We start from the raw sequence: 19,900 nt of genomic DNA, 5'->3' as shown, positions 1-19,900 counted from the left end.
CCAATCTATCCCCATCGTCCATCGATAGCCGCAAGTTTCGATGTGATACGCACACGACTACAGGAATACGATACAAGTCATCGAGCTCCATGAACTCACGACGCCCCGAAAACGCAATGGTATCAACAACAACTGGACCACTTCACGAATTGGGGCAACCATGACGGGAACCCCATCATACTGTACACAATGACGGCGAGGACGAGATGGACAAGATGCCCAAGGGGTACGTTGACGTGCTCGCCAAGCAACACAAGGCCAAAGCTGTCGCGTCGGAGCATCGATTCTACGGCCAAATCACACCCAAGAACGACCTGTCGACGGAAACTTTGCGCTTTCTGACGTTGTGGAATCAAGCACTGGCCGACGTGAACCACTTCATCCACCACTTATACGACGGAACTCACGACCAAAGGCAGCCCGTGGATCGCCGTGGGCACGTCGTATCCTGGCGCTCTCTCTCTGCGTGGTTTCGTATCGCGTATCTCAATGCAACTGTCGCGGCGATTTCATCGTCGGGGGTTGTGAACCCCTTTCTCTAGGAAATCCCTGACGCTGTCGCGACGAGTGTTGGATCTCAGGTATAAATGGCTTCAATTAGGGACCAGGTTGGCTATTCGCCACGATGAAAGACATACTGTGCACTCATTTCCAAGCCAAGACCAACCATGTACCAAAAGCACACGACACCGCCTATCCACAGGTAGTTCACCCGGTGCAGCACAATTGCAAACGACATGAGGATGGACATGTCTCGGCGGTCCAACTTGTTTTTTCGAATCTGCAGCTGCAACGTCTCGACTGTTCGCTTGAGCCGGCGTTGCCTTGCTTCCCGCTCGTCACGCACCATCTTGTGATGCAGCTCGGCGAGCTCCATTTCCAGCGCCACGACCTTCTGCTTCATGTCCAGGAGCTGCTGCTGCAGTTCCGTCTCGGTTGCATGGTCATCTTCTTTCTTCTTCCCCAGCACGTTGTTGATGATTGCACAGACCACCTGCATGGCGCCACCGACAAGTGCCACTTCCATTGGGGACTGCGCTGGACTGGCTTGCAGCATTAGCGATCTGCGGCAACATGTTGGATATAGCACGCACTTAATATGGTCGGTCGACCCATATAGTCATTTTGTATCATTATATGCAACCGTACTTAGGTATACCGTACTTAGTGGACACTATTCGGATAATACGACGGTTTCATCCGTTATAGATTGGCAATGGAAGCAACGTTGCGCCGCGCCGTGAACGAGATCTTCTTCCGCGACACATGGAGTTGGCCGACGGTAGCGACGTTCCTGGCAACCGTCGTGGGTACATTCTACATGTCGAATGCATTGTCACGGATGGCGTTCTCGTTTATCTTTGACGGGCCAAGCCAACAACGTCGAACCGCTCCGATTGCTGTGCCCGCTCACGATATCGATGACTCTGATGAAAGTAGCCATGATGACGAGAGCAACGACGACAGTGATAGTGCATCGTCGTCGACCAGTAGCTCTGACGAGGACGAGACATGTCCTCCGACCGGGGCATTCGTTCCCATCAAGATGCGGATTCCCTCCATGCTCGATATCGATCCGGCCGTGGCCATGGTGCGGGAGGTCGACCACTTAAAATCTTTATAGTGTCCAAACTCTATTCATTATCGTCTCGAATATGTCTATTGTGTCGCAGCACATGCACACTATTTGGAGGTCGTCATTCGTTGTGACGAAGGAGGCCGCCTTGAAACCCGTTTGGCGCGGCGTCCACCAAGAGCGCACTCACACTAATTAATGTTTTTAGAGAACAATTCACACTAATTAAATGTTATAAACAAAGGCTAAATATATAGGCTACATACCTGGTAGCCGTCCACGTGGACCAAAAGGCTTCAACTGCATCCAGTACATCCACATGCAAAACGATCGCAAAGATGGCGTCGTTGCCGCCAGCTACAGTCGTCACATTGTCAAATATATATATGTCCAATATTGTATATATATAATATGGACCGACATGCTACATGCTACAATTGATATACCTCCAGGAACCCCAGCGAAAAGCACGCCAGGTACGGCCATCGTCGCATCAATCAACGCGGTTTGATCCGTTGGTTCAATGCCCACTTGAGCTAACTCCCCCATATTCCTAATGTCATTTCATCCACAAATGTATTCTCATATATATATATATATATATATATATACAATTTATATAGATATATCCTATTATATATATATAATATTTACCGCAAGAGGGCTCGAATCCCTTGAAACGTCGTACGTAGCGACGTCAAGAGCGTCCCCACCACTGCATCCGCTGCTGTCCACTATATATATATATATATATATATATATAATTTCGACAATATAATCAATTCAACCATCCATACATGTACATACAGTAGGTAGTATACACAAACGTAGCGATGTGGCCGTACCTCGTGGAACGGCATCCGACTGAGCTCTTCAAGCAACTCGGACACACTGCGCTGCTTGGTTGTGTTCGTGAGAGCTGAATCCTGAGCTTGCAATGCATGCAGTTGTTCAAACAAGGCTGGAATGGCCATGTTCTGCGCGTTCAAGTCGGCCCAGAGGGCGGCGGCGCCGACGGGATCGTGGGATTGCCACGTCAGCACTTTGCGCACCATGGACACGGTCGCGGACCCAGCATTCACGTCGCCCATAATCATGTGCATGCCCTCCGGCAAACAAAATGGTCGCTATCGTCATCGTGTGAATGCAACAGGTAGCGTTGGAAAGACACGTACGACCACATTGTCCCACGGCGCCGTCAACTGCGCCGCCAACGCCACCGGGTCGACTGTTTCGACGTCGTCGGCCAAAAATGGTTGGATTTCGTCAGGGCGAAAACGATTGTACTGCTGATTCCCATACACGGCCGCCGACACGTCAAAGCCAGATCCAATCTACCCAAGATATAAGGTTTAAAATACTATCAATTCGGTCGTTTTCGGGGTGCATTCATGCATATACTACAGAAGTATTCACTGGCATATACTAGTTAGTACTGTAGTATCAAGGAGCTGTGTATATACAGAAATAAATATAATTTTTTTGATCTATTTTTAAAAAATATATCTAACGTCATTCCAACGATACGAAATAATATACTTTACAGGGTTTTAATACAATTCAAAACCATATTATTAATATTTTAATATTAATAATACAAATAAAACATATACGAAGTACGTGCAGAGGATGAAGAACACACACCCAACAGATCAAGCATATATATATATATTCAAACCAACTAGTCTACATACCATACTAGTATTATATACTAGTAATGGTTATTTATATATAGTCCTTTCGGTACCTTTTCTTGGGCGATAGAATGAGCGATCTGAGCCAAGTTATGCACGAGGGTCACGCCAGCTTGGGTGGAGGTATCGTGGGGTCCGGCTTTCGTAGGCAATTGCGCGGCGTCGAAAAATCCTAACAGCGCGCCGACGAGGGACGTGATAAGTGCGGCGGAGCTGCCCATGCCAGTCTTGGCCACCTTGGCCTGGCCTACGAGCACGGTTGAGAGCTTATTGCACATGTAAAACAGTACCAGATTCGTCCACAAGGCTGGGTAAAAACGGAGGCAGCGACGCCAGGGCTGTGCGGCTAACTGCTAACCCCCGACTGCGCAGCTATATCCCAACATATGAGGGAGGAGTGTCGAGGTAGTTGCAGGAGGTCGTACTTGGTCTCGTTGCGAGTAAAAGTCGTTGTCAGCCTCGAGCGTGATGACAAGAGTTTGACGGCGGCGGAGCATGTCGCGGATACGACCTTCAAAGGCGGCGGCGCCAAGGAGACCCACTAGCGCGACCACGCAGATGCCGATGGTTTTCTCAACGTAACAGTTTTGGACGCTGTCGTGGCTGGACAAACAAACATCATCAAGAACGACTGGTAATGACGAGTGACGACGTACGCGAAGCGGAACGACGTGGCCGACAACTCGCCATGCATGGATTGATGGAACTGGGGACTGAAGACACGGACCGGGACAGAGGTGGACGATGCGGATGATGGGTCGTCATCGCTCCCTTCGAGGGACTCCACAGTGATGGACGTGTGGAAGCGAGAGCTCGCTGCGATGACTGCTCCCGAGAAGGAAGGCTCGAGGACGAGGTACCCTCCCGTGATCAGCACCTTGCCAGGCGCAGACACACGCATGACGATGTTGGCGATGGGAGTACTACTGTAGTACTACAAACGTCGTTGATTGGATAAAACAGGTTGAATTGGATTGGCTATAATTAAGCGCATTCAACGAGCCATTTCACTATCTCCAAATGTCAACTAGTCCATTTGTATTGCGTCGACCTTACAGTTAATTATGGTAGCATAACCATTGGACGACCTCTAAATGGGCTCTAGCAGCTCAATTTGAATCGCACATCCAAAATTGTACTGGTGCAACAACTTGACTACATAGTCCCCATGGCCAGAGCAAGATACGTCACCACATCAAGCCGATTGTAGCTGGTGGCCCTCGTCAACGCAACTTGGAGGCGGATGTTACGGAATATCACACCTGCAAATGTCCATTCCCAGCGGCGAACATTATTAACTATCGCCCACTTTGAGCAACCGCCACTTCCGTAGCCATGGAGATAGTGATCGATAGTGATCGATTTCGTGGAGTAGTAATAACGTTAGTATTTATTTTGTTTTTGAAATGAGTTTCGAGCAGAGAATGGATTGGGTTATACGAAAAACGAAAAATCATCTCAACCAATCAGTGACAAGAATTTCAGAAAGGCCAAGGAGTACAATATAAAGAACTGAACCAGGCAAACCGCCTGCCGTTTCAGCAATTTAGCTTCACGGAACATGAGTTTGCAGCCCATTCAAAGTCCGTCAAGACCCTCAGCATTGTCGAACTTCGCAGCCCAAAACAACAATACGACAACACCCCCCCTCTCGAACTTGAAACCAACCGAGTTGAATTCGCTCCGCGCCGCCACACCAAAGCATGAACTCACGAGTCCAACACAATCCAAGCCACAAACGTCGGCGTCCGCCTCCTTTGCCAAACTTGAGCCCCCATCTAACTCGTTGATGCCCAAACATTCGACCGCTTTGTCATCGTTCGCAGCACATGAAGCTGCAGCAACATCCCACAAACCACCCGCCACTTCATCGTCGGCACTGTCATCGTTTGCTGCGTCGGAAGGGCTGGCTCCTCTAAAAAAAATTTCAGCCCTCGCCTCCTTTGCAGCCCACGATACAACGCTAGTACCGTCAACATTACCAACAAGTAGTCTCAAAAGTCCCCTGGGCAAGTATGGTCGACCACTGGGTAGCATTGGACTCAATGTAGACATTCCAGTCGAAGCAAAAGAGCATGAACAAAATGAAGTCGAGATTGACGACAACTGCGACGCCAAATCCATCGAGAAGGCATTACCAACCAAGGTTGAAGCAAAGGGAGTTAGATCCGCCTCGAGGCATAGCAGGGTCAGTCGAAGTGATTTCCCCAAAGAACATACCAGGCACAGTAGTTCCAGTGATGACAACGACGATGACGATACCAGTGATGTGAAAGAATCAGAAACCAGTGATGACGAGCCGAAGGGCACAAGAGTAGCATCGAAGGCATCGATGTACGATGACAAGGAGATCGCGGCTGCTCATGACCACAAGGAATCGTCCCAGAATGGCAAACCTCGACAACGTCGCCCCCCTCCCCTTGCCTTCACCGCCAAATTCTCCATCCACGAGCCAATTCTGCACGCGATCGTGAAGGAAGACGTGACAGAATTGAAACAATTCCTCGCGTCGAGTTCGTTGGCCCACCTTGGCACGATTCGAGATGACATGAACCGCACAGTGATGCAGTACGCCGTGGGGCTCGGCAATCAAGACATTTGTACGGTGGTGTTGGGGTATCCCCAAACTTGTGGGTGCGCCCCCGCCAGTCCGTTGAAGCATCACGACACAAGCCCACGTCGGCGACAACGCCCTTCTTCCCCCTCGAAACCTCATTGCAGCCCAAAATCCCCTAACAGCCATGATACCGCTGCTGGTCTGGCCATCTTATTGTTTGGGCTACTAGAGCCCGTGGATTGCCATCGTCGAAATGTCCTGCATTACATGTGTCATTCCAAGAATCCTCACGTGAGCCAGTTCATTCACGATCATCCGTGCATTGTTCGGTGCATTCGCAAGCACATTGGCCACTTTGATGTCCAAGGTATGGCTATCTATATACATAGCGATTGAGAAAAGGGGTGTATCTACCTACAATCGATTCAACATAAGTTTTTTTATCTACCGGTAGATGACTTTGGCATGTATCCGTTGAGTTATGCTGCGCTCAATGGCCACCGTTCGTCGATTTCAGAGTGCTTTCAACTGGGATGTGGTACTGACTACGACGAAGCTGATGTGGCTGCTATTCTCGACGCTGCCGCCCCAGATACTTCGCTGCGTCGAGGTGCAACTTGCCCTTTTGTTTCTGAAAGTTCATCGAAAAAACTAATATATATATATCGTTGGATGGAAACACTCAGCGCTTTTGGACGGGTTTGAGCTGGTCGACCGACAACGCAAGGCATCACCCAAGAGACCTGACCAATGTGCAGTGTCCATTCAACCTCGGATGGAATACTTTGGGCAAACGGACATCAATCTATCGTCGGGGTCTGTGTTGCAGACTTCCCTGCACAAAGTTCGTAATATTTCATCCTAATTATGTTCTTTCTAAATGACTACCTGTGGTAGATTGCTCAGTTTGGATGTGTGGATGCCTTGGACTACGCGCTCAGCCACAATGCGGACGTGAATGCGGTCGATGCCAACGGATGGACAGCACTGCATGTACGACCTTTTCTGACTCCTGAGGATATTGTTTATCTGGTCTTTTATAGTACTGTGCAGCTAATTTGGACCACGAGGAGGCCACGGCCGCCATCGCGTCGGCACTGCTTGCATGCGACACCGTTGACCTGAACGTTCCTTCCATGCAAGGACGTACGCCGTTGCATATAGCGGCGTCCGCCGGTCGTGACGACGTGCTGCAACTCCTACTCCTTCACGGCGCCAATCTAAATGCCGTCGACGACCACGGCATGACGCCGCTACACGCAAGTGCTCTGGCGGGGCATGTGTCTGTAGCCCATAGTCTGCTTGTGGCAACTCTCGATGCTACGTCACTCGGCTCGAACGATTCAAAAATTGCGATCACATTACATCATCGTCGGACCTGCACGAAAGAGAACGCCCTACATATCGCAGGTATTTAAGGCCCCCCCTCTTCTCATACAAGCAGCTGAAAATAATAATATGCAATGGTTGTACGGGTAGCCAGAGCTGGTCACATCCACATGGTGCGACTGTTGTGTGCATGGGATGTCGAAGGTCGCGACTGGAGTCGTGAAAAGGACTGCCACGGCCACACGCCAATTCAAGTGGCTAAAAATAGTGTCACGCGAGAGGCTTTTACGGTACAGTGGAATGCGGTTCGAAAGCGTTGGCATATGCGATAATATCGTGTGTAGAATGTATGGCAGGCAGCGTGGGATGGCCACCCTGACAAGCTGCAAGCTTGTTTACATGATCGTCGCAGCCGCCTCGACGACGACCTAGCCCCCACGCCGCGTTCGCATAAAACACTGCTGCACTTGGCGGTATGCCTGTTTACTTGTCGAGGGTAACGTTAGTTAGTTACCTATAACGACGTGGATAGGTCATGGGGTTTGCAAGGGAAGGGGCTGCTACTACCAAGAAGCTCGGACATTCTCGTTCTTTGGATGCAAATGTCGAAGCCCGGTATGGCCAAACGATCCGACTCGCCCGACAGGCGCTGGAAGCGTCTGGTCAGTCTCCGAGTGCCGGTGACGATGTGGGGGTCACCCCCCTGATGTTGGCGGCAGCTTGTGGAAGTGTACGTAGAGCGCACAATTGCTCTTTGTGCTAAGTTATTAGCTGCCTAAAATGATACTGCTGCTGCTGAAGGTATTGCTGGCGCAGGAACTAGTTGCACAATCAAGCAATGACAGCGTTGGCGCTACAGACGGTCGAGGCAACACAGCCCTTCACTACGCGTATGCGTATTGCCACGTATGTTGCTTACTTCAACTTGGGCGATTGTTTTGTCTTTGTTACAGAATTGGGTGGTTCGTAGGGCCCGATGGCTCGATGGATCGAGCGTCAAGACGCCGACCAGGCAGTGAGTTGATGACTTGAGTGAAAAGACCTTTGTGGCAACATGGGACTTTGTAGGCGGTGGAGAACGACGACCACCTGACGCCGCTAGACGTGTCAGGATTTCGACACAAAATTCACCCGTCCTGCGAAAACAGCAACAGAGGGCAGCTTCCTGACGAAGAGTCGAAGGAAGGGGATGGCCACGACGGACTATGATGTAAACACCACATGGACACGAACGACATGTGTAGCCAACGCGTTAGGTGATGCCAGTTGGTTGTGGCTAAACTGTTATTTTACCCTTGAATCGTCCAGTCTGCAATGGATTACTTAAGGCAGTAAATACTGCTGCTACCCAACCGATTCAACGCGCTGGTGCTTGTCAGTAAGTAGTACACCGGTATGTATACTAGCAATGCGTCCAATATTCGGATGAGTTGAGACTAGCCGCTATGAAAATGCAGCGGCAATCAGTGGCACACAGTCAACTCTAAACACGACAAATTCAGCACCAATAACTTAGGGATAGCTTGCGGCCCAACTCGATTTCCTCGATGGGGACCTCTCCTTTAGCCTTGGTTGACCAAGCCTCACCATAGGGGCTGGTCGCGTAATACACATGACATTTAAAAAAGAACTTGGGGTAACGTTAGTAGCTCTGACGAAAACTGTGCGTAGTCTAAGAACGCTCGCATATCCCTGGCGGGGTTCCAAAATCGCCGAATCTCAGGATTCGATGCAAGTACTTGCCCTCGTGGCTAAACCATGGATCAGGATTTCCAACAACGACTACTTGAACAAGGGTAGGAATGTTGGTACGGAGTGCATGTAGCCCTATTCTGCCCCCGTCTCGGTTCGTAAAGTGCATATACGTACCGTACAAGAATCGGCTGGATGGGACAAACTAACGTACCAATTTCTCTCGTGTCGCAATTAGCTCAACCATAGTATCACGAATGGCGCCGTACAGTACTCATAACAACCAATACGACGCAGTACAGTATGTAGCAAAGAGCTATTGATCGTCCATAGCTCCTCGACTGACTTGCATGAAACCTGCAGAGTACTTTCAAGCCGCCTAATTAGAGCATTCTCGAGACAAATATCCCTGGAATATTGGTTTTAGTTTTTCACGCTTTACTCGCTGGGGAATTTTCCCAGTAAAGATGGATTCTTATCAGCTAACATCAGGTAAACACACATCATAGGCCATTCGTCTCCAGCGTACGATAAGCCACATTTTGAGTGGTAAAGCATATTCACTCGTTGCATCGCAAGGAAGTTGTTATCTTTTGGGTTCCGCCCCTTATTCACAACGTCACCTCGATCAACAACTTTCGTCGGTTCGTAGGGATTTTGCCCATTGAAGTCAGCACACGTCAGGTTTCTCCCTGGGCATATGTTTGTCCCAAGATTCCTTGGATTCATTGAGCCAATCAATGGCTAAAAGACCCGGTTTTTATATAAAACGCGGTTTTCGCGGAAGAGTGAGTTGATGTTGTTGCCAGTCACTTCCCAACAAGCCTCCCGAGTGCCAGAACAGACGCCGTCGCCGCCGTCCATATCGCCGCCGCCGCCGTCTCTTCCTCCACTCGATATTCACCATGAGCGACAATCAGGAGACCCACAATGTCGGTATCGATGCCATGTTGAACGAACCGGAGCCTGAAATGAAGACCATCCTTGTCGTGAACGACAACCTACAGACCAACATTAACGGCGTGGTGACGGTCTTCAAGAACATCGAGCGACTGGCGTTCCGTGACGGATACAAGATCGTGTACATGAATCCGTCCGAGTTCCCGCATTTTGATTGTCCAGGGTACCCCGACATCAAGCTGTCGCTGCCGTTCGACATTGACAACAAGATTGCGAAAATCAACCCCGACTTTATCCACATCGCGACCGAAGGCCCACTGGGTCTCGCCACTCGCTTCTACTGCGACAAGCGCAAGATCGGGTACAACACGGGGTACCATACCAAGATCCCCGAGTACCTCCAGGTCATGTACGGCATCCCCGAGAGCTTTGGGTACGGGTACCTGCGTTGGTTCCACCGCAACTCGGGTCGCGTGCTTACGACGACCGCGACGATGGTGTCAGAGTTGGAGAACCACGGGTTTCTCAGCTACATCAAGCCCATGACGTTTGGCGTGGATCGGTCGACCTTCAAGAGTTCGTTACGTAGTGTCGAAAACACCAAATTCAGCAGCTTGAGTCGCCCCATCTTGCTCAGCGTCGGCCGCGTGAGCAAGGAGAAGGGTCTGGACGACTTTTGTACCGTAAAGTACCCCGGCGCGACCAAAATCGTGGTTGGCGACGGTGCGTACCGCAAGGAATTGGAGCACAAGTACCCCCACGTGATCTTTGCGGGGTTCCAGACTGGCGCCGCGCTAGCCGAGTACTACGCGCACGCCGACTGCCTCGTGTTTACGAGTCGCACCGACACGTTTGGCGTGGTGATCATCGAGGCGCTGGCGGTGGGCACCCCCGTCGCAGGCTACGAAGTCCCTGGGCCCAAGGACATTTTGGAGCCCGGCGTCACGGGCTATATGGGCGAAGACATGACGGAGAACATCGACAAGTGCCTCGCGCTGGACCGCGCCAAGGTCGAAGAGGCGAGTCAGTGCTGGTCCTGGGACCAATGCTGGGATATCTTCCGACGCCACCTCGTCAACCGAAGCGACCAGCTCACGTACGAATACACGGTCTGATGAATATGGACAGTGTCGGATGTTGATTTTATTCAAGTAATATAATAGTAGAATGTAACGATTTCAAGGAACAAACGGCGTACGTTCTTGTTATAACAAACAGTGCCAAAATCGGCGTATAAAACCTATAAAACGCATTTTCGCATCGACCAATGTTTCGTGAAATCGGATTGGATTGATTCATTGTTTTATTATTATCCCCAAATATCATGTCGACAAAAATCAAAATAATGAAATTCTACCTCACAAATGTTCGAAAAAGCTCGAGTGTTGGACGAGTAATTCCATGAGCAGATTGTGCTGTAGGGAATGCAGCTCCGAATGGACATTTGGAAGTTGTGCAATTTTTCCTCCAAACCCGTTATCCCTGTAATTACCCGCGACCTCAAATACAATAATCTATTGGCTGTGTCGATGTAACGTACTGTGCATTGGCTGGGAATGTTAAGCGTGAAGGGTTTCATTCATTGTACTTGGCGGTATATCATTCAACGCTTCAACATGAAAATGTCATTGTGACCATTGGCCGGGTCATTTAATGAGTGGTAACGTGTATCGGCCACTCAGTTGAAATCATTTCCAACCACACATACAGCACCACGAATCGTAAGTGCCTAGTCACAAGTGGTCGCGTATGGCCAAGACAGACCATCGCGTGACAACCAGTGCACATTCCAACAACACAGTTCTATGTGCAATGCGTGCAAACATACAGGACGTATGGGTCCGAGGATGCCTTTGTGACTCGAAGAACGCATTGGATCCGTACACGTCCATTGAAACAAATCTGTCACCACAATCAACTTCAGGGTCACACATGTATAGCCGTGTTAGGAGCTGCTACAGTACGCTGTCGCAACCAACAAATGCAGCTGTATATTGTGCTTTCGAGTGAATTTTCGTGTTGTGGCGAGGTTTCTTGTTGGAATTTAAATCAATTTGATTGGCTACTTCACAGATAAGCTCAAAATTATTAGCCAATCAAAAAACCTTCTCAATGAAATTCAACCAATCAGATCGATTGTGGATCGGTTTGGTCGGCGCGATTCGATTGGACCCTACCCGTCCCCAAATTTGTATATCATATCGACAATACAACGGCGCCGGTTCTTTATACCGGTATGGAAGGAACGTTTAGAGCAATAATGTTGCCGCATGCAAGAATACTGATTCAAGCCATTTCGAATCGTGTCAAGATAGGCCAACGAACTGAACGAGAGTAATTTTATGTAATTTTATACTTTGCTTTAAGGTTGCCTGCAGCATTTTGAACACTTGGATGCTGGATTGCAAGGGGAAGGGGGGTTACAAAACATTAGAGGACGTTGCGATCTCCTTGTGATGATACTGTAGTCCACGGCCTCTGAGGAGGCCTTTGATGTAGCCCCTTCGTCCTTTGGGTCGTCGTCGCTTGGTACTGCTACACCATTTTTCAGGGGTTTTTTCTGGTATATTTCGTCCGCCGCACAACTGATTCACGCCAACCGGAAATATTGCAATATTCAGGCTTAAAGCGCCATTTTAGGGCCGAATTCAACAAATCTGATCAAAATTGAAAGATGTCTTGCTTGCAGAGGATTAACCCAAATCCAATAATTCCACGTGGGATTTACTCGTTGAAGAGGTCCAAAACGCCACATTACAAAATGGACCTTTTACCTCCATTTTGAAAATGGCATTTTGGTTAATCCCATTTTGCGAGAAAATGGCATATTATTTTTGGACTGTTACCAGACGTACCCTTAGCTATTAATAGTATTAATACAGTACTACTGTGTGTTACAGGACCAGACGAACCCTAACTAAAGTTACTCCGGAGTAGTGTTTAACAGTAAAGAACCAACTATTTTGTGATCATTCATTTATCCAAATTTAAATGAGCCATTGTTTACATAAAAAAATGACCTTTCTATTTTGCAGAATGCTGTACCGGTACTATAATAGTATGGTGCATGCCATCTAAAAACTTCCGACTTTGGCCAAATCGAAGAGTGGAGGTTTTGTTATTTAACGTACAATTTATGTAGTTAAACCCAAAACCCAAAACCCAAATACGTTAAATACAACTTGCATACGTTTTATCCCTGCAATGGGAGGTTAAAGGTCCCAACTGCCTCCGGATACAATATACGGATAAGAGTCACATACAAAAAGCAAAATACTTCTTAGCGGCAACCTATGGCCAAATATCCAAGCGCCCATGTAAAATACCGCTAGGTTAAATATCTATTTCTGGACCAATTCATCACCAAATTTGAATCTGAGACGTAGAATTTCTTCACCACATAGAGATCTGTCGATTCTATGTCTCAATTTGCTGAAATTTTGAGTAATGAATATGAAATAGAAGTCAGAAAATTTTGTGAAAAGTTGGTAGTTTATATGGTGCATTTCAACTAAAGACTACAAAAAAATGCCTTGTCTTTCGACAGCTATTCCAACTTTGTATTGATATTTTTTAGGAAAATAAGCCGTAATAACATAGAACTGGTCAAGACCAACAGAAGTTACGGTTCAAAATTTCGATTGGTGAAAAATTGATCGAGTATAGAATTTAAACCAACCAGCCTTTTTGTATGGAAATATACGGAGCCAGGCGCATTTTGGCCGAAAAGGAGCATCAAGTATATCTTGGTCTTTGTATATAGCACTTATCCGTATGAACTTTTCCATTGTATCCGGATTATTCAGGATGTTTAACCTATTTACCAGGTAAAAAACGTAAGTATAAATAATTTAACGTCAACATTACGTGGGTTTAACTGAAATAACCGAGGCGTTTAATAGTAAAACGTCTCCTCCTGAGGATGGCCGATCTGTTAGTCTTTAAGATGACTTGCACCATACCATAAGTTGGAAATACAGTACGTCCTGCCGGATAATATCCATTGTCCGGATAATTTGCTTAAGCGCAACCGCAGATCGCGACAAGTCCTGCGAGCTATGAGCGACTCGCCGCCACCGCCACCACCGTCGCCTCCACCCGCGTCTCCGAAAGCAGCTGCAGCCCCGCCTCCACCTTCTCATGATGTCCCTCCTCCTCCATCTCCTCAGCCACCAGCGGTATCGGGTGGTCCGCCTCGCCTGGGTCGGGCGAATTCACTAGTTCCTGCTCCGTCGTCGAAACTCCTGGTGTATGTTCCGTTGGACGCCCCGGATGATTTGGACCGGAATTGGGCGTGGCATTACATGACGGCCCAAAAGCAACTCACGGGGGACATGGCCGACCTGGACAAGTGGAAAACCGTCGACGGGTTCGAGAAGCACACGGCCTTGGTGTACGGTCTGTTGACAGACTCGAAGGAGATCTTCTGGGCTCTTCTTCGGACTTTCTGGAACGACAACCAAGCGATCAAGGACAAGACGTTCCAAGGCCTGCATGCTCTGGTGGACATCCGCTTCCTCCGCCTCGCGCCGTCGTGTCGCGCCAACTTGCTCTGGCTCGTCGAGCAATGCATCCACGACAGTGTCAACGTCGACGCGCTCCTGATCGTCCTGATGCGGTAACAACCCTTGCTTCTTCTTTTAGCGTCATGCGGACAAACACATGTAGATACGTGGGGGTGCCTTGCGCAGACGCCGAGCCGAGCCTTCTTGAGTGGCTCGTTCGGGTGGTGGCGACCCCTGCGATATGGGACTCCATCGTCCCACACATCGCGTTTACGCTGCTCAGCATCCTCCCCGAGCTCTATGCCACCAAACCTGTACGTTTATATATACAACAACATATATATATAGTTCAACGCCTTGAGTCCATGATATATCACTACCAATAACCCAGTGATATCACAAATGACCTTAGTTTACTGTTAGTCGAATCATCTACTTTCCATCCTCGTATATATATATATTTATACGAGGACGGAAATCTGACCATATCGTACATATATATACTATATATATATATATAGTATATACTATATATATATATATAGTATATAATCTGACCATATCGTACATATATATACTATATATATATATATAGTATATACTATATATATATATATAGTATATACTATATATATATATATAGTATATAATTTATATATATATAGTATATAATTTATATATATATAGTATATATATGTACGATATGGTCAGATTTCCGTCCTCGTATAAATATATATATATCCGTCCTCGTATAAATATATATATATACGAGGATGGAAATCTGACCATATCGTACATATATATACTATATATATATATGTATAATCTGATTTAAACACATTTTTTGCATCGTTTTGGCTTGAAGGGATCGATACGATCGAGCGAATTTATCACGGTCATCGTTCTTTTATATATATTTTTGACATATATTTGTGTTAGAACGACGCCGTGACCAGTCAGGTTATCCACACGCTGTTGTCACTGCACTCAAACCACGCCCGTGCCATGTTGGTCGCCGGCCGAGAACTCGTCCGCCTTGTCGACGACGCAATTCCACTCGTACGTATCTATTTTGTATATCTACACTCAAATACTAGCCTGATTTCTTCAAATATATATATATATATACTGATCTCCCTCCCACTTTGCAACAGCATCACGTATGACATGTATACAGTATGGTATTCGAAACTATGCAAGTATTATTGTCAATAAAAAAGTTTGCATTATTGTAAGTACAGACAACGAGGGAATTTAAGGCTCATCGAAGTTCTGTGTGTAGCGCAAATTTCACGATATGATTGGATAGCGTAGTTCGAAACATATTATAAAAATTCACCAATAGAAATTTAAGTATTTCGTGATTTGCTGCTGATTGGCTGAAAAAAGTGTGTAACACTCAAAACTTGGATGAGCCTTAAATTCCCTCGTTGTCTGTAGTAGGTTAGTCATAGACCTCAAACGATCAACCTACACATCAGGTCATTCTGAGTATATAAACTTGTGTAAAGATCGAATACAACCCGTTTCGTCAAACCGTATATATATATATATATACTATCACCCTCTATCAAGCAGATATAATGACGATATATAAAGTTGTGTATCGAATACAACCCGTTTCGTCAAACCGTATATATATATATATATTTACTTTCAAGCAAATATAATGACGACAACTTGTGTGTGTGCAAATAGATCCCAGCCGTCGCCCCCCTACAGGCGTGGCTACATACTCAGTCCTTGGGGCTAACGCCGTCCAAGTTTGTTGTGGGTCGACTGACGTTCAAAGTGCATGAGCATCTGCGCTTTGTGCTCGATAAAGTAACGCACGTAGCAGCCCATCGGTACCAGAAGTGGTTTCAAGCGGCGTTTCTGCAGGGTCAGTCAGCCTTTGAAGGCCGCATCGCCGACCTCATCCGGTACGAGAATATATATGGTATCAAAGATATATTCGTGGTATTATTGTGTGCAGCAGAACAATAAGGAAACTAGTGAATCTTTTAAAATAGAATGAGATATTTTGTGGTATATATTCGATACGAATTTCCAGATCCCCGTCGAATCGAATAATCTCGCCGCCGAATCGAATAATCACGAATCATCGACGCGATTGGCTAATATCCATTTTTGAGAGTGGATTTGATTGGCTCGAAAGGACAAGTATATTCAACCAATCAAAAACTCTGGCGTGATGATTCCATATTGATTCGACAAACCAGGCGAATTTTGGGATTGTTTATAGCGAATTCACAGTATATTTTTATCTAAGAACTATCATTGGGACTAAAATTTCATTCGTTTTTAATTGTTTTTAGCCAATCATATCATCCGTCCATCGTCATTCTCTTTTTTTTTATCCAATCATATACGACCTTACGTGCACACTCAATGTTTGCGGGGATTTGATTGGCCATTTGATTCGTACCTCTGGGTTTTGATTGGTTGGCGCTCGTTTGAGCATAGTAATTCATGGACAGTGTATGAATTATGGTGTTGTAATTGGATAAATGTTCTTGTATCGCATGGTACATGGCGCGTAGTGTGTGTGGCGTGGAGCTGTGCTTCTATCGTAAGATGTATATAGTATATATATATATATAGTAGTGTTGTGTCCATCTATTGCAAGCTATATGGCGTTGATAGGGACTGAATATGTATGTGCTTGTATCGCAACGAGTCATGTTCTTCTATCATGATTATAGAACCTGGAGTGTGTGCGTTGTACCACTGTTATATAGTTCAATACTATTTCGTTATTTTTTCTATGAGAATACTACTACTGTATGTGTTTGATTCAGTTGTCTAATTTGAACGGGCATACATAGATTTGTATGCGCCGTGCACCAGCCATCCAGCCAAGCAGTCGAGTTAAAGATGACACCGCGGTATCACATTTTGGGCTGGTTGTTCCTTCTCAAGTAAGTCCGTTAATGGCTTTATAACAAGATCTCGGGAGGGTTTCCTATCTATTTTTCTATCCAAACGCATTTATCTTATAATTGTTTGATATTTATATATTTTGAATCCAATACGTTGTGTAGCAAAACCGCCGCCGCCAAGACCCGCGTGCTGCACGCCATGTATTTCGACTTTTTACACTACAGCCCAGACATCCCCGTGCTCCAGTTGGAGCCTGCGATGATGTTGCTCGTACGTGTCATCCATCCTGCACACTGTCACATCTTGCCTCGTGTTCCTTCTCCATATATATATATATATATATATATATATGGAGGAAGACAAGATATATACACCCACGACAACTGACTGTGTGTGTAGCTCAAGGCAACCAAGAATCGCAACCATGGCATGGTGCAGGATATCATGACGTTCCTCGTCGCCCGCGTGGACGGCGCGCCGGACGTGGCCGCGAAGGTGGCGGCGGCCATCTCGGCTCTGATCAAGCTCGGCATGATGCGCAACCTGCTGCCCCTGGTCGACTACCTCGGGGAATTCCACCCGGCGCTGGGCAAGCAATCTCAGGCGGCGCTCCCACTGCACTTTACTCCTCGTGCTCCAGGTAATATATATTGTACATGCTATGTACGTACGACTGGTGCTAGTTTGTATATGGTCTACGTATAGAGCGAATATATATATGTATATAGGCACTTGTGATGGGTGTGCTTTTGGTTGAATTATGGGTTATATATATTTATATATAGGCACTTGTGATGGGTGTGTCTTTGGTTGAATTATGGGTTATATATATATATAATATATATATAGGCACTTGTGATGGATGTGCTTTTGGTTGAATTATGGGTATCTAGTGATGACGATGGTTCAAAGTGATTTTTTTAAAATTATATTTTTCTGGGGCACATAGCATTCGTACGTTTCGTTTACTATTTACATGTATATTGTGCTATTCAGTGAAATTTGCCAATTTGGGGGGATTGTGAAGAAAAAAACTAACATAATCGAGCTTTTCAGAAGTTAGAGTGGCTAAAAAGAATGTAAAATGAATGAAGGTTGCCTTATGATTGGCTAAAACGATAGAATGCTGTTTCCCAAAGATACCTCTTAAAATTAGTTTTATATGAGATTTCGAAGGTCCGGCAAGTGGCATTCCACCAGCCGCCAGCACAATGTTAAAACTACAATGTGGGACTGTCATTCGTTGTATCACCCATGCGAGTACTAGTAGTAGTAATACTAGTAGTAGTACTAGACCTGTCTCTTGGTTGCTTTGTATTTGTACCACGTATGTGTATAGGCCATACTGCGATCACGTCATCGCCAAACCAGTCGAACAACTCGCCGTCGCATCATCACAGGCCGTCGCCGCAGCACTCGACCCCTCCCACGTCGTCGTCCCCTCAGCGTGCCACGTCATCGCCCCAACGGCCGAATGTGTCGCCCCAGTACGATACATCTCCGAACCAGCACCCGCGCCATCATCCGCCGCCGTCAGAAGACGTGGACATGGCGTCCAACTGGACGGAGCAGTCGTTTCTGGACGATACCCACCCGTCGACGCCGTCCCCCGACCGGTCGCACCCTCTGAAAACACGGGCGGACGTCGCTGCCCTGGCGTTCCCAGAGTCCCTCCAAGTGTTTCGAGAGCCCATGCTCGCCTTGCAACTGGTTCAGGTACAAAATATATGAGAGCTTTGCATAGGCTGCCTGTCTGTACTCCTGCTGTGTTTTGTGTGTGTTGTGCTTTCTCGCTGAAAGATTTATATATATATATATATATATATACTAAGGGGGCGAGGATATGTATGGGGGGGTTTGGGCGAAAAAATAAAAAATATATAAATTGGTTTGGATGCGATGGTGGAATACAAGTCGAAGCACTTAGTAGGACAGGCTGAAAGAATCTTTTTTGTACGGGAAAAGTGTATTGATATATCTACAATCTATAGTGCATTTTCCTAAATATATACATTTATATGTATGTGGGTGAAATATATATAGACATGCATACATGTAGAATGAAAAATATATAAATCTATGCTTTGTGATGGTGTGCGTACTTATAAATGTATAGAGCGATGTGGACAAGGTGATTCCCGCGCTGTCGCATGTATTTGTGCTGTGGAGTGACCTGGCCAATGCCGTGGCTGTGAGTTTGGAACTGGGCAGTTTGGTGTACAAGTGCCTCGAGCGCTCGTTCCTCACCACGACGTCCGTGCCCCAATTCGTACTGGACCAGTGTCTGCAGCGCCCCCCGCACCTGCACCTACCCCTCCTGCACGTAAGTACATATATCTCAACATGGACACTCCAAATTATTGTATTTGTAGGGCATGTACAAGCAAGACTCTGTGCTGTCGTCGCGGCTGCTGGCCCACTGCTGCGTACACAACAACCTGACGCCGTACATTGCATTCTGTGACATGGTGGGGCTGCCAGATGTCCCCGCCGCCATCCTCCAAGACATCGGCCTCTGCGTACATGTCGACCAAGCCTGTGCCCTCGCCTGCTCTCTTTTGCAGGTACGTACTACCCCCAAAACCCGTTGATACGATGCACTTTGACTGGGAAGATTTATAGTTTTGGTTCTTGATATATGTATATATATATATATATTTGGTTCTTGTTATATATATATATATATATATATATATATTTGGTTCTTGATATATGTATATATATATATATTTGGTTCTTGTTATATATATATATATATATATAT

The 19,900-nt window shown here is 46.6% G+C and overlaps 7 protein-coding genes across 13 annotated transcripts in view; 6 read left to right on the top strand and 1 right to left on the bottom strand.

The window, feature by feature from the left end:
* Window positions 1-155: 155 nt before the first annotated feature.
* On the top strand, window positions 156-542 carry H257_15553 (hypothetical protein; the record flags this gene model as incomplete). The annotated part of the gene is made up of 1 exon (XM_009843702.1): window positions 156-542. Exon 1 carries the CDS (start codon window positions 207-209, stop codon window positions 540-542), a length of 336 nt encoding a protein of 111 aa, XP_009842004.1. The 5' UTR covers window positions 156-206.
* A 33-nt stretch (window positions 543-575) lies between these two features.
* H257_15552 (hypothetical protein) lies at window positions 576-1,093 on the top strand. The gene has a single exon (XM_009843701.1). It carries the CDS (start codon window positions 626-628, stop codon window positions 1,058-1,060), a length of 435 nt encoding a protein of 144 aa, XP_009842003.1. The 5' UTR covers window positions 576-625; the 3' UTR covers window positions 1,061-1,093.
* Window positions 1,094-1,211: 118 nt separating this feature from the next.
* H257_15550 (phosphomevalonate kinase) lies at window positions 1,212-4,189 on the bottom strand. The gene is made up of 10 exons (XM_009843699.1): window positions 3,927-4,189; window positions 3,696-3,873; window positions 3,561-3,642; window positions 3,324-3,517; window positions 2,752-2,910; window positions 2,422-2,703; window positions 2,231-2,310; window positions 2,023-2,129; window positions 1,843-1,933; window positions 1,212-1,767 (listed from the first exon to the last, which is right to left on the bottom strand). Exons 1-10 carry the CDS (start codon window positions 4,169-4,171, stop codon window positions 1,698-1,700), a joined length of 1,488 nt encoding a protein of 495 aa, XP_009842001.1. The 5' UTR covers window positions 4,172-4,189; the 3' UTR covers window positions 1,212-1,697.
* On the top strand, window positions 1,216-1,642 carry H257_15551 (hypothetical protein; the record flags this gene model as incomplete). Its single annotated transcript, XM_009843700.1, has 1 exon — window positions 1,216-1,642. A coding segment is annotated over one exon (409 nt), but the record flags the coding sequence as incomplete, so codon positions are not given.
* Window positions 4,190-4,825: 636 nt separating the features above from the next.
* On the top strand, window positions 4,826-8,471 carry H257_15549 (hypothetical protein). 6 transcript variants are annotated; one of them, XM_009843698.1, is made up of 11 exons: window positions 4,826-6,194; window positions 6,282-6,437; window positions 6,514-6,671; window positions 6,725-6,820; window positions 6,871-7,237; window positions 7,307-7,446; window positions 7,501-7,629; window positions 7,689-7,886; window positions 7,973-8,062; window positions 8,127-8,171; window positions 8,225-8,471. In XM_009843698.1, exons 1-11 carry the CDS (start codon window positions 4,832-4,834, stop codon window positions 8,363-8,365), a joined length of 2,883 nt encoding a protein of 960 aa, XP_009842000.1. In that variant the 5' UTR covers window positions 4,826-4,831; the 3' UTR covers window positions 8,366-8,471. The 6 variants fall into 6 exon arrangements, with proteins under 6 accessions (XP_009842000.1, XP_009841999.1, XP_009841996.1 ...); XM_009843697.1 differs by having other exon boundaries at window positions 7,958-8,062; XM_009843694.1 differs by having other exon boundaries at window positions 8,127-8,471.
* A 1,189-nt stretch (window positions 8,472-9,660) lies between these two features.
* Window positions 9,661-11,097, top strand: H257_15548 (hypothetical protein). Its single transcript, XM_009843692.1, has one exon. It carries the CDS (start codon window positions 9,754-9,756, stop codon window positions 10,861-10,863), a length of 1,110 nt encoding a protein of 369 aa, XP_009841994.1. The 5' UTR covers window positions 9,661-9,753; the 3' UTR covers window positions 10,864-11,097.
* Window positions 11,098-13,762: 2,665 nt separating this feature from the next.
* Window positions 13,763-19,900, top strand: part of H257_15547 — an 8,325-nt gene continuing 2,187 nt past the window's right edge. For both annotated transcript variants that reach the window (XM_009843690.1, XM_009843691.1), the window contains exons 1-10: window positions 13,763-14,366; window positions 14,417-14,567; window positions 15,193-15,312; window positions 15,952-16,175; window positions 17,082-17,174; window positions 17,298-17,406; window positions 17,536-17,776; window positions 18,476-18,852; window positions 19,253-19,459; window positions 19,509-19,700. In XM_009843690.1, coding sequence (XP_009841992.1) covers window positions 13,807-14,366; window positions 14,417-14,567; window positions 15,193-15,312; window positions 15,952-16,175; window positions 17,082-17,174; window positions 17,298-17,406; window positions 17,536-17,776; window positions 18,476-18,852; window positions 19,253-19,459; window positions 19,509-19,700 — 2,274 coding nt within the window. In that variant the 5' untranslated portion in view covers window positions 13,763-13,806. The remainder of the gene's footprint in view (window positions 14,367-14,416; window positions 14,568-15,192; window positions 15,313-15,951; window positions 16,176-17,081; window positions 17,175-17,297; window positions 17,407-17,535; window positions 17,777-18,475; window positions 18,853-19,252; window positions 19,460-19,508; window positions 19,701-19,900) is intronic.

The sequence above is a fragment of the Aphanomyces astaci genome (assembly GCF_000520075.1).
Source record: "Aphanomyces astaci strain APO3 unplaced genomic scaffold supercont1.71, whole genome shotgun sequence".
Classification (NCBI taxonomy): domain Eukaryota; phylum Oomycota; class Saprolegniomycetes; order Saprolegniales; family Verrucalvaceae; genus Aphanomyces; species Aphanomyces astaci.
Note: the sequence above shows the minus strand (reverse complement) of the source record. Positions and strands in the feature narration are given on the sequence as shown.

Excerpts from the sequence above, each read along its gene's own strand:
- H257_15552 (XM_009843701.1), top strand. The coding sequence starts at position 626 with ATGAAAGACATACTGTGCACTCATTTCCAAGCCAAGACCAACCATGTA.
- H257_15548 (XM_009843692.1), top strand. The coding sequence starts at position 9,754 with ATGAGCGACAATCAGGAGACCCACAATGTCGGTATCGATGCCATGTTG.
- H257_15549 (XM_009843697.1), top strand. The coding sequence starts at position 4,832 with ATGAGTTTGCAGCCCATTCAAAGTCCGTCAAGACCCTCAGCATTGTCG. Across the intron at positions 7,238-7,306 it reads GAACGCCCTACATATCGCAG|CCAGAGCTGGTCACATCCAC; the intron begins GTATTTAAGGCC and ends TTGTACGGGTAG. Across the intron at positions 8,172-8,224 it reads GTCAAGACGCCGACCAGGCA|GCGGTGGAGAACGACGACCA; the intron begins GTGAGTTGATGA and ends GGGACTTTGTAG.
- H257_15550 (XM_009843699.1), bottom strand. The coding sequence starts at position 4,171 with ATGCGTGTGTCTGCGCCTGGCAAGGTGCTGATCACGGGAGGGTACCTC. Across the intron at positions 3,643-3,695 it reads TTTACTCGCAACGAGACCAA|CTGCGCAGTCGGGGGTTAGC; the intron begins GTACGACCTCCT and ends GTTGGGATATAG. Across the intron at positions 2,704-2,751 it reads CGCCGTGGGACAATGTGGTC|CGACCATTTTGTTTGCCGGA; the intron begins GTACGTGTCTTT and ends CGATGACGATAG.